This window comes from Pecten maximus, chromosome 16 (assembly GCF_902652985.1).
Source record: "Pecten maximus chromosome 16, xPecMax1.1, whole genome shotgun sequence".
NCBI lineage: Eukaryota > Metazoa > Mollusca > Bivalvia > Pectinida > Pectinidae > Pecten > Pecten maximus.
Window position 1 is genome coordinate 6,675,204 of NC_047030.1, and position 12,597 is coordinate 6,687,800.

General features: G+C 35.7%; 1 protein-coding gene across 5 annotated transcripts in view; it reads left to right on the forward strand.

The window, feature by feature from the left end:
* The window catches only part of LOC117345426 (chloride channel protein 2-like), a 57,128-nt gene that overhangs the window by 24,377 nt on the left and 20,154 nt on the right, over positions 1–12,597 (forward strand). For all 5 annotated transcript variants that reach the window (XM_033908505.1, XM_033908506.1, XM_033908507.1 and 2 more), the window contains 14 exons: positions 75–203; positions 940–1,073; positions 1,996–2,070; positions 2,747–2,825; positions 4,771–4,896; positions 6,463–6,547; positions 7,005–7,106; positions 7,774–7,858; positions 8,387–8,539; positions 8,941–9,121; positions 10,368–10,465; positions 10,796–10,911; positions 11,302–11,435; positions 12,088–12,395. In XM_033908505.1, coding sequence (XP_033764396.1) covers positions 75–203; positions 940–1,073; positions 1,996–2,070; positions 2,747–2,825; positions 4,771–4,896; positions 6,463–6,547; positions 7,005–7,106; positions 7,774–7,858; positions 8,387–8,539; positions 8,941–9,121; positions 10,368–10,465; positions 10,796–10,911; positions 11,302–11,435; positions 12,088–12,395 — 1,805 coding nt within the window. The remainder of the gene's footprint in view (positions 1–74; positions 204–939; positions 1,074–1,995; positions 2,071–2,746; positions 2,826–4,770; positions 4,897–6,462; positions 6,548–7,004; positions 7,107–7,773; positions 7,859–8,386; positions 8,540–8,940; positions 9,122–10,367; positions 10,466–10,795; positions 10,912–11,301; positions 11,436–12,087; positions 12,396–12,597) is intronic.

A 12,597-nucleotide genomic window follows, 5' to 3' on the forward strand; every position in this document is an offset into this window, starting at 1 on the left:
TGATTGTGATTATGACCATCAAGTATGTAAATTCATAAAGTAATAACAATCTCACTTAAACATTGTTTTTCCAGCCAAATTATGGTTGTACGAGGAGGTAGCCTTTTCAGTGGGACTACAGTACCTAGCCTGGACATTTTACTCTGTCATATTCATCCTGTTTGCGACAGGATTCACACATTTGGTAGCTCCACAGGCCGTAGGTAAGTCCTAGAGAGTTACACAGGCCTTAGGTAAGCCCTAGACAGTTACACAGGACATACGTAAGTCCTAGACAATTACACAGGCCGTAGGTAAGTCCTAGAGAATTACACAGGCCGTAGGTAAGTCCTAAAGAGTTAAACAGGCTATAGGTAAGACCTAGAGAGTTCCACAGGCCATACGTAAGTCCTAGACAATTACACAGGGCGTAGGTAAGCCCTAGAGAGTTACACAGGCCATAGGTAAGTCCTAGAGAGTTAAACAGGCCATAGGTAAGTCCTAGAGAGTTAAACAGGCCATAGGTAAGACCTAGAGAGTCACACAGGCCGAATGTAAGTCCTAGAGAGTCACACAGGCCGTAGGTAAGTCCTAGAGAGTTACACAAGCCGTAGGTAAGACCTAGAGAGTCACACAGGCCGAATGTAAGTCCTAGAGAGTCACACAGGCCGTAGGTAAGTCCTAGAGAGTCACACAGGCCGTAGGTAATTCCCTTATAGTTCATATTATTCTTTCAGATTTTATTCTCTATTAATAGATTTCATAATAAAGTTCATCCTTTTCACGAGATTATGTTGTTATACTGTCTTAAATCATAGAAAACCTAAATTCAACAGAGATATTGTAAGGACAATTCAATAGTGATTCTACATCTGAGGAGTAAATCTGACAAGTAACATTCAGTTTTGAAGTATTTTTCATTTGACTGTGAGTTTTAAGATTAACCGTTCCTCTTTACAGGATCTGGTATTCCGGAGATGAAGACGATCCTTAGAGGTGTGGTACTGAAGGAGTTCTTAACATTTAAAACATTGTTGTCCAAGATCGTTGGACTTTGTTCATCCTTGGGGAGCACACTTCCTATAGGGAAAGAGGTAACAGTTTGATTTGTGTATCTTCTCGTAGAGAATTATGGTCAATGAAGTAATATGACACTATAAAGTCAAGGTTGATTCTTAAATTCTCACATTCGTAAATTCCATTTGTAGTTCAAGACTTAAAAATTCACTAGTTTTGGCTCATCATTGATTTAGTACTATCTATGTGTCATATATCACAACAATTATTTTATTTAACAGGTTCTTGGGTGAATAAACTCTTTCACCTTGATCAGATAAATGACTAGTGAAACATATTTACACTGAGGTGTACGAGATTGTATTCTCACATACTTCACAGGGTTATCTGGCAGTGGCAAGGAAAAGTTGATCTCACAGAAGACAAGGGTTAAAACAGCTGACACTGCTCAGAGTAACTTAACGTCATCATTTTACGATTAATAACCATGTCGTAAATGATGATGTCATTAATTTTGATGCACATTCCAAGGTGCATTGTAGATGGTGCGATGAAAAACTTTCATAAAAACTTGCTTAAAGTATGTGAGAAAAATAATCAAACATGGGTCTGTTCCGTGGGCAATGAAATCTCAGCCCTTGTGTAAGTGTTTGGCTTGCCAGTACTCGGCAAGCCTCGTGCTGACTGGCCAAACTCTTACATGTACACTCGGGGTGAGATATCCCTGTCCAGGGAACAGACCCGTGTTAGATTATGTTAATAAAATCAAGAGTTCCTTTCTGGCTACTCTTTTATCTTATGTACACTAAGCTGGTAAATAATATACTACAAAAATGTTTAGCTGGTAAGTTTTGTTTAAAACTTGATCATAGAGGTGTGAATCAATATGATATTCTATTAACAATTAAAGGAATAAAATCCCAAACAAAGAAATAATGATCATCTTTGTGTTTATAACTGGAGACTAGATTTATAATCAGTTTGGTTTCTCTATTCCAGGGACCATTTGTACACATAGCTAGTATAGTAGCCACACTACTCGGAAAGCTGACATCCTTCCGAGGGATATACGAGGTACGTATTTTGTTTTCAAATTTTCATAAAATAATTGGTTAGGTAGTTGAATTGACCGTGATTTATTTTTGTCTATTCGTTGCTTTACAAAGGCAGTTTTCTCCTTCCAGTAAAGTATGGTCTTAATGGATTTTGAATTAACAGCTAATAGGTTTTTAGAGTATAATGACAAATTAATGTTGCAAGTATAACAACTGTGTACATCATTTATATTGCTCTACACCTAGATTCCAATATGTTTATTTGATGTGTACGGTAATCAAAAGCTGTGATAGTCAGTAGAGTATTGGTCTAGATAACAGAAGGTGGAGGTCTGAGGCAGCAGGTTTTATCCCTACACAAGGTCGTTGTTGTTTCTCAGGAAGTTGAGATCATAGACCGGTCTGTGCTTCTATGTTTGTGACCTTATTGCAAGAGACTTTACCCCAATTGCTCTTGATAGCATGTAACATTACAGACCTCCTGTATGTTTCCAGTGAGGTAGTCACCAGCTACTACAATGAGACCCTTGCTTCAAAATGACACTGTTTGTTGATAAGGTGATAAACCTACTTAAAAAGACAAGCAAAAATCAATTAGGAAACTATCAACGTGTCAGTGGTATTGATCAAGCATGACTAGTTGATGTATGCACCGTATTATATGGACCTACTGATTTTCCGATTGTTAATTTCAGAATGAGTCTCGGCGTACAGAGATGCTCGCTGCTGCGTGTGCTGTTGGGGTGGCTGGAACATTTGCAGCACCAATTGGTGGTATGGAATCTAAATTTTCATCTTTGGGGACATATCTTATCCTAGGCTTCATAACATAGTACAAAACTGTTTCAGTGCCCCTTTATTGTACTGGGTGTGGGGGTTGGGGTGGGGAAGGGGATTATAATGATGCCCTGTCAGCTTGAAAACCAGAGAATATTGACAAATACCAAAAAATAGATATTGATGAAGAAAATAATGTTTTATAGTATCTCTTATACTTATTGCACTAAAATGAGTTGGTATTTTGGTACCTCTTGTGATGAAGGAATAGTGTGTACTGTTATTGGCAATCATACAGAGTTATTGCCCTTTGTTCATATATGATACTGATGTTTGGATGGATGTTGCAGAGATTGTATCTATTTTCTGTTTTCTGTGTAAGATTTTATTGTTTTTAGCTCACCTGCCCGAAGGGCAAGTGAGCTTATGCCGTGGTGCGGCGTCCGTCGTCCGTCCGTCCGTCTGTCCGTCCGTCCGTCCGGCCGTCCGTCCGGCCGTCCGTCCGGCCGTCCGGCGTCAACTTTTTCATTCAAACAACTTCTTCTCAATAACCAAAAGGCCCAGGGACTTGATATTGGGCATGTAGCATGCTGGGGTGAAGGGCTACAAAGTTTGTTCAAATAAATGACCTTGGCCTTCATTCAAGGTCACATGGGTCAAATAGGCTATAATCTTCAAACGACTTCTTCTCAATAACCAAGAGGCCCAGGGACTTGACATTGGGCCTGTAGCATGCTGGGGTGAAGGGCTACAAAGTTTGTTCAAATAAATGACATTGACCTTCATTCAAGGTCACATGGGTCAAATAGGCTATAATCTTCAAACGACTTCTTCTAAATAACCAAGAGGCCCAGGGACTTGATATTGGGCCTGTAGCATGCTGGGGTGAAGGGCTACAAAGTTTGTTAAAATAAATGACCTTGACCTTCATTCAAGGTCACATGGGTCAGATAGGCTATAATCTTCAAACGACTTCTTCTCAATAACCAAGAGGCCCAGTGACTTGATATTGGGCCTGTCGCATGCTGGGGTGAAGGGCTACAAAGTTTGTTCAAATAAATGACCTTGGCCTTCATTCAAGGTCACATGGGTCAAATAGGCTTTAATCTTCAAACAACTTCTTCTCAATAACCAAGAGGCCCAGGGACTTGATATTGGGCCTGTAGCATGCTGGGGTGAAGGGCTACAAAGTTTGTTCAAATAAATGACCTTGACCTTCATTCAAGGTCACATGGGTCAAATAGGCTATAATCTTCAAACGACTTCTTCTCAATAACCAAGAGGCCCAGGGACTTGATATTGGGCCTGTAGCATGCTGGGGTGAAGGGCTACAAAGTTTGTTCAAATAAATGACATTGACCTTCATTCAAGGTCACATGGATCGAATAGGCTATAATCTTCAAACAACTTCTTCTAAATAACCAAGAGGCCCAGGGACTTGATATTGGGCCTGTAGCATGCTGGGGTGAAGGGCTACAAAGTTTGTTCAAATAAATGACCTTGACCTTCATTCAAGGTCACATGGGTCAAATAGGCTATAATCTTCAAACGACTTCTTCTCAATAACCAAGAGGCCCAAGGACTTGATATTGGGCCTGTAGCATGCTGGGGTGAAGGGCTACCAATTTTGTTCAAATAAATGACCTTGACCTACATTCAAGGTAACAGGGTTGAAATCGGCTTAAATCTGTAAACAATAATTCTGCGATAGCCAAGAGCCTCCAAGACCTGATATTAGGCCAATAGAATGCTGGAATGAAGGACTAGAAAATTTTTAATATGAATAAAACTAGCTTACAATGATATTTGAATAAAGAGGTAATCAACATAGTATCTTTAGAAATGACCTCAATCAACTTCAAAGTTGCTGTAGAGCCAGGTGAGCGATACAGGCCCATTGGGCCTCTTGTTTGTTACATATCAGGTATAATTTTCTTTACAGGTGTTCTGTTTAGTATAGAAGTAACAGCGACCTATTTTGCGGTGAGAAACTACTGGAGAGGATTCTTCGCTGCAGTGTGTGGTGCCCTCGTATTTAGACTGTTAGCTTTGTGGTTTAAAAATGAAGGTATGTTATTGTTGTATGTCAGGTCACACCGGATACAGAGAGTATAACCATATACACTAGAACTTTCTAAAATTAACATGCTAAATACAAATTTCTGCTTACTTATATGTTCATGTTTTAGTGGTCATCATATTTAAGCAATTTCCATGCTTGAAGCATTCTGCTGAATTATGATTGCGCTTATTTCACTTTCTACATACTGAAGTATTTCTGTAAAAATTGATATTGGTCTGCTTATTCATAATTGTGCTAATATTTTAATTGTTAATGCACTAAAATTTGAATATATGCTAAAAAAAAGTACACTTACATTATCAAGATCTTTATGTATTTAAAACCCTTACGAAATTCTGGATTAAACAAACTATTTCCTTTGGTCCTGTGAATTTGTTATAAACAAGTTTTAAATTAAATGTATAATGTCACTTGTTCATATACAGTGAAACAACAGCCAATACTTAAAAATAACATTTGATTTTAAACCAATGTAAGATTTTCAAATGTCAAACAAGGACCTACTTTTTATCAAATATGATTCCAGATACATTTTTCAATGGTGAGTGAAATCATATGGGATTATTGTTCATCTCAATATTCTTGTGTAATCTTCATGAAATAAGCTCATATTTGAGATCATCACCATTAAAATTGTTTTTTTTTTGTAAACACCCACATCATATAATATTGGCATAATATTTTAGACCTAGGGATATTTGAAATACACATATACAAAATGTGGGAATTACAATTATCCACTTCAGTTGAATAAGTGATAAATTTTTTAAACATATTTGTAATAAAACTAACCATTTATTGTCAAATAACTGAAACTGGATTTTATAGTGTCAACCATAAAATTGCAGTCAATCCATATATCATTTCATTATGATCACACTATAAACTTACTTTATTTTCTGAGGATGTTAAAGATAGCTCTGAGATATATTATTTGTGTATTCTTGGCTTGCTTTCCAATAGCTATTTATGTACATGTCATCATACCAAACGGATGTAATGTGTACTACTTCAGATTTGAAAATTCATTAAAAATTTCCATATGTTGTTCAGTCAGGTAGTCACTAACTACTACAAGGTAACTCTGCCTCAAAATGACCCTGTCTGTTCAAGAAATAATAAATCTAGAAAACAAACAAAATCGTATTTACACAAATGTAATACATTTGTATTCTGTTTCCCTCACATAATTACCTTGAGAGGTATAGTTAGTTTCGACACATTACAGACATTAATAACTGGTTTTATAAAAAATAGTTCACCAACACCTTTACTTGTACCTAAAATCCGTCAAGCACAGGTATTCCATTGTAATCAATCATTAGAGGTGAGATCCTATTTATCCTGTTTAATAGGGATTTCAGATTTTTTTTCTCTTAATATTTTCTGTTAAATAAAGATTTCTGATTTTTCCACTGACCTTATTTTGTGTAATACCGATTTCTGATTTTTCCACTGATCATATTCTGTGTAATAAAGATTTCTGATTTTTCCACTGACCTTATTTTGTGTAATACTGATTCAATTTCACTGACCATATTCTGTTTTCAGAGACCATCACAGCATTATTTAGGACGTCGTTGAGAACAGATTTCCCATTTGATGCCTTAGAATTATTAGCTTATTCATTTATAGGGTAAGTAACTGTCAGAGTAGGGATATAATTCTGTAGTAATGTAATTCCACCGGTGCATATACTTCATAACCTACCAAAATCCTATTGGGATACCAAGGAAGTTAAAAATATAGTCAAGCCATAACTGATTACATAATAGTATCTGTATAATTTTGAAGTTTTGGAAAAATAATGAAAATCTATCCTTTATTTAAAAGGATCGATGGGACAGCTTGTATTGAAGCAGTCAGTCGAGAAATCTATATAAAATTTAAGATGTATTTGATACCTCTGTAGACCTTTATGGCAAATATCTTAATATCAGCTCCATAGCACATCACATTGATAGTCCACTTGGGCTGTGGAAGAATTTCACAGTTCATGAAATATTATTTAGCAGTAAGAATTCTTATTTATTACTGGCTTTAAGTAATGTAAGAAAAACCCTGAAATGGTAATTTTCTTGTTTTGATTTCAGAGTCGTGTGTGGCTTTGGAGGGGCCTTATTTATATTACTGCATAGAAAAATCATTTTATTTACAAGAAAACAGAAAAGAATGACAGTATTTTTACAGAAAAAGTAAGTGTTTGTTTATATTAACTCTGAGTTTCTTCTGACTCTTCACCGCCTATAAACACAGAATCTGATGGGTTGAGTTTGGGCTAAAGTCAAAGCAATTTTCCTTTCAGTTACGTACTGGCAGTTCACCACCTTAGACCTAAGTTAGCAATTACATATATGACATATTGCTGTCATTATTTGTCATGCGCCTCTCATAAACTTTTCAAAATCGACTCTTCTTTAAAGCCATAGCAGATTTCGCCAAATTGGTCCGAAACATCACTAGGGGAGGGCAATTAACTACATAAATGAGATTCATTCAACTCCTAAGGACAAAAGAGGAAATTAGCTAAAATTTTGGTTTAAAACACTACTCCTGAATGCTTGAGCAGATTTCAGCAAAGGTCTTAACATCACAAGGGGAGGGCAAAAATTTTGTAAATAAATAAGATTTGTTTGACCACTGCAGACAGAGGGGTAGTGACCCAAACTGGGAACTAGAATTTTGCTTTAAAACTCTACTCCTCATTAATGCCTTATTGAATTTCAAAAAATTAAATAATATGTGTATACATATTTCAATAATAAACAAACATCCATTCAGAATGAAATGAAATTTAACTTTTTGTACAGCTAGTATATCCTTACAGCTTTGTATGAGATTGTGATCTGGTATGTTTTTCAGTCGTTTTATATATCCCGGGCTGGTTGCCTTCATGATTGCATCCCTCACATTCCCTCCAGGCCTTGGCCAGTTTTTCGCAGGAAATGTAAGTAAAAAGGTTTTTTTTATAAATAAATGAAGTCAAATTATATCAGATAAATTGATAATGTTCAGTTAATTTCTGATAAAAAAAGATATGTAAACATATGTATGTAAGTATAGAAGAGCATACAGTATCTGTTATATTGAATGCATGTCCAGGAAAATATTTTTCATGTTTTAAACAAAAGAGAAAATACCCTTATTTTTATGATTCATTGATATGAATAGTACGGTTATAGTTTACAGAATGCAACTGTGTTAAGTGTGTGGGAACTGTATTGTCCACAATATACCTCGACCAGGTTCATTACACAATCATAACTGAATGTTGTATCTCCAGCCATTTTCTCATGACTTTCAATGTACAGTTAAAACACCATGTGGTGAAAGTATCAGAATGTACTTCAGTGAATGATTATGAAGGTCATGTATTTCAGTTAACAAGTCGACAGGCCATCAATGTACAGTTAAAACATGATGAACTCTATCAGAATGTATTTCAGTGATTGATTATGAAGGTCATGTATTTCAGTTAACGAGTCGACAGGCCATCAATGAGTTATTTAGTAACATTACCTGGACGTCGGGTCAGGCAGACAATTTGGCCGAGGAGGAAATCATCAGTCACTGGAAACACCCTGACACCAACATCTACGTTAACCTCGTCATTTTCATTGTTATGAATGTGAGTTTAGAGCTGTAGGAAATAGAATGTGTCTTCTAAAGTATCAATAACACTTTACTTTATACTGGAAATTTGTGGTGTTTACTTGGTATTTCGATATTTCATGACAACTTATAGAGAAATAAAATTCAATGAAAACCTTACCCAAGTTTAATTGTCAATATACCCTATTCAACATGTGAAATAGCAGAAGAAGTATCTTTCTGAATGTTTTGGATTGAAAATTTGTCTTCAGTGTGGATTTGAAAATTAGAAAAAAAAATTTTATGCATCCTAAATGATGACGCATAGTAAATATATTCAGTATGAGTAACGACTGAAACTTATCTTTTTGTAATTTGTTTTTCTTTGAAAATTTGTCTTTAATTTGGAATTGAAAACAAATGTGTCTTTATTTACAGTTTTGGTTTGGGGCTATATGTAATACATTACCTATACCAGCTGGAGTGTTCGTGCCTGTATTTACAGTAGGAGCAGCTTTTGGGCGTCTGGTAGGGGAGGGAATGGCAGCATGGTTTCCGGGTGGTATTCCATCAGGAAATGTGGTCCGCAAAATTGTTCCTGGAGGTTATGCTGTTGTGGGTAAGTTGTCTTTACAGATACTCTACTGCTTTAAGTTATTGTAGAATAATCATCCTTTATAAGTACCAGGAATGGTCTCAAGGACAAGTTAAAATGGTTTCTATATAAGATTTCTGTTAGGAGTTGTCAATAGCATATTTACTAACATTTAGAAATATTAAAAATATTTTAACTTTTGAAACTGAAGAAAAACATTTATATACCTTGTTTTGGCAAAGGGAGACTTTAAATCTACACATTCTCCTTGTGGACACATTCTGAACTGCTTTTCCTTGTAGACTTATTGGATGTTTAAACTTATGAACAATAAAGAAGTATTACTGATAATTTATGCCTAGATTTAAGGTGGAGAGTCTTAGAAAATGCATTGGTGGGTGTAATATCTGTGTGAAATTGTCATTAGAAACCCAATTGCGTCTTTAAAATTAAATTAAAATAGGGATGATCAGGCCATTTTGATTTTATGGTTAGCTGTTTATGGTATTTAGAAGTATCTACCCAAATGAAGGTTCTTGTCAATGTGAACGATTATGGTTTGACTATAACATGGAAACTTTCAAATTATTTTAATAGTGATTTAATGAACATAATTACTAATAAATTAACATCACAATACATTAAAACAATATTTCAATGCATTGTTATTCATATCAACCACAGTCTCCACCATTTAGATGAACATTTTACTGATAGATACTTCCATCTCTGTTCATAATTCATAATAATCGATTATCAAGCATTTGAGAAATCTTGATGATTGATCATAACATTTAGAAATGATTCCAAACACTGATGTTAAGATGTAAAGTAATTTATTTCACTACCTACATACACACACTTACACATTTACCTGGTGGTTGAACACACATACACTCGCCTTGCACACCTAACACACCTGCTGGGCACACATTCATCTGATCAACACACACTCACCTGGTGGACACACATATTCATGTGACGATTTAACACACACTCGACACATACTAACACAGGCAGAGGTTTAGTGGAATGGATCCCTGCTAAAATTCTCTACAAATCTGTCAACCGTAGAATCGTTCCCGGGGGATATGCTGTTGTTGGTAAGATTATACACACACTTAAAAAATGATAAAATTTCATATAAGAAATTTATTATATTATCATGAATGATGAACATCATCAAATGATCATTTGTTATGAATTTGCATGTTTCTGAAGCATACTACCTGTAGATAACTGTTACAGTAAGATGTTTTGTTTAATAAAGGGGCAGCATCTTTATCGGGAAGTGTTACGCGGACTATATCAACGTCTGTGATCGTGTTTGAGCTGACTGGTCAGATCAGCCACGTGTTACCTGCTGTGGTAAGTATGGCCAATCCATCTTAGATACTTTATACTAGATACCAATACCACAATACGGTCAAAGACAATGTTTCCCTTTATATGTCCATCCAATCATTGAGAATGATTACATGCTTATATTTTGCATGAAAGTTCCTTTGGGCTCAAATATAATTACAATGTACTTAAAAAATATTGGGAGAATTTCTTAATTTTTTTTTTAATTCCACTTCCGTTCAAGAAGAAGATGGCATACATATTTGACAAACATTTTCAAGTTTAGATAATCATTTAACAGTTCTTTTAATTCAGCCTACAATGCTTACAATAATTTACCTGGATGATTTACAGGTAGCTGTGCTTATAGCTAATGCCATAGCCAATCAGCTGCAGCCTTCCTTTTATGACAGTATCATCAAACTGAAGCGCCTTCCGTACCTACCTGATATTGTGTCTTCCAAATCAAGGTACAGTATCACTTGCTCTCAGAGTTTGTCACTATTGAAGTGCTCATAAGTGGGAGATCGGCTGTACTAAGTAGGTCAAAGGGCAAGTAGGTCAAAGGGCAAAGAGATATCTTTGATAGCTAGTTGTATGTGTAGATTTTAAGTTATCATTTGTGTTTTCACAGTTAGTGGAATGTGTATGTAGAAGATCATTAGTATTTAATGGTATGTGTAGATTTTCACACTTTGTGGAAGATATATGTAGATTTTCAATATTTAGTGTTTAGTGTAAATTTTAAGTTATTATTTGTGTTTTCATGGTTGTGGAATGGGTATGTAGTAGATCATAAGTATTTATTGGTAAATTTTTTGTATGTGTAGATTTTAAGTTCAAATTTGTCTTTTTTACAGTACATGGAATGTTTATGTAGAAGATATTATGGTCACAGATGTCCAGTACGTGTCCTTTGTGTCCAGTTACGGTCACCTGAAGGACCTTGTGACCAGGTCCATCCACAAAAGTTACCCTCTAGTGGACTCACCAGGTAAAGACTTCATTGTAGCTGAGAGAAGGAATGTTTCAATACTTCATTGTAACTGAGAGAAGGAATGTTTCAGTACTTCATTGTAACTGAGAGAAGGAATGTTTCAATACTTCATTGTAACTGAGAGAAGGAATGTTTCAATACTTCATTGTAACTGAGAGAAGGAATGTTTTAATACTTCATTGTAACTGTTAGAAGGAATGTTTTAATACTTCATACCGGCAAATTTTAGTGGTACTCTTATTTTAGTGGTACATGTAATGATTCTTCTGTTTTTAGTGGTAAGTGGTAACAGGTATAAGGACAAAATAGTTTGTCTACATAGGTAGCATTTTAGGCATAAATCTTAAAGGATCTGCAGATGTTAATACAGCCCTTGAAAGTCTGTATTTTACTTAAAAAATTTAACTAAGATCACTAGGTTAATTAGTCCTTGATTTATAAACAGACAACTCTCGTCCAACTGGTCAGACCATGTGAACCAAAACAGCCCTTGCCAAATTAGGTTTACTGTAAGGCATTGAAGGGAGATAATTTGTTACGTATTGTATGAATGATTTGAAATAGGACTTGGTTAGGTTTAAGTTGGGAAGTATCCTGATATTAAGTTATACAATTTGTATGTGTTAAGTATTGCGGCCTTGTATTTCAGATTCCATGATATTACTCGGCTCTATTCAGCGATTTGAACTGGAGCGCATCCTCATGCTACACTTGAGTTATGACCAAAAAATCCTCATGAGTAATTCTGATGACGATACACCAGGGACTCGGACCCCTAATTCCGAGTTATCCACTGCTCAAAACTCCAGAGCCCCTTCACCTGCTCCCATTCCAACCCTCATGGTCACCGATTCCTCTCCCTCCAGATCCTCAAGGTTCCAGGTTCAAAAGGTCGATGAAGTACAAGGGGGAGCAAGTAAACTGCCAAACCCTTTAAAAATGAGATTTTCAAAATCGGTAATTGGTTTGTTTTTTATGAAAACATTAGGTTGTGTTAATATAATTGAAAAGATCTGATTTTGTTACTATCATTTTACCCTGGTAAATACTAGCCACAATGTACGCCTCGACTAGAGAGTACTTTTCTTTAGCTAGAATGGTTGAGCATAAGAGTAGTAAGCCTGAGATTTCTGGGTCAGATCCCTAATGGTGGCATTAG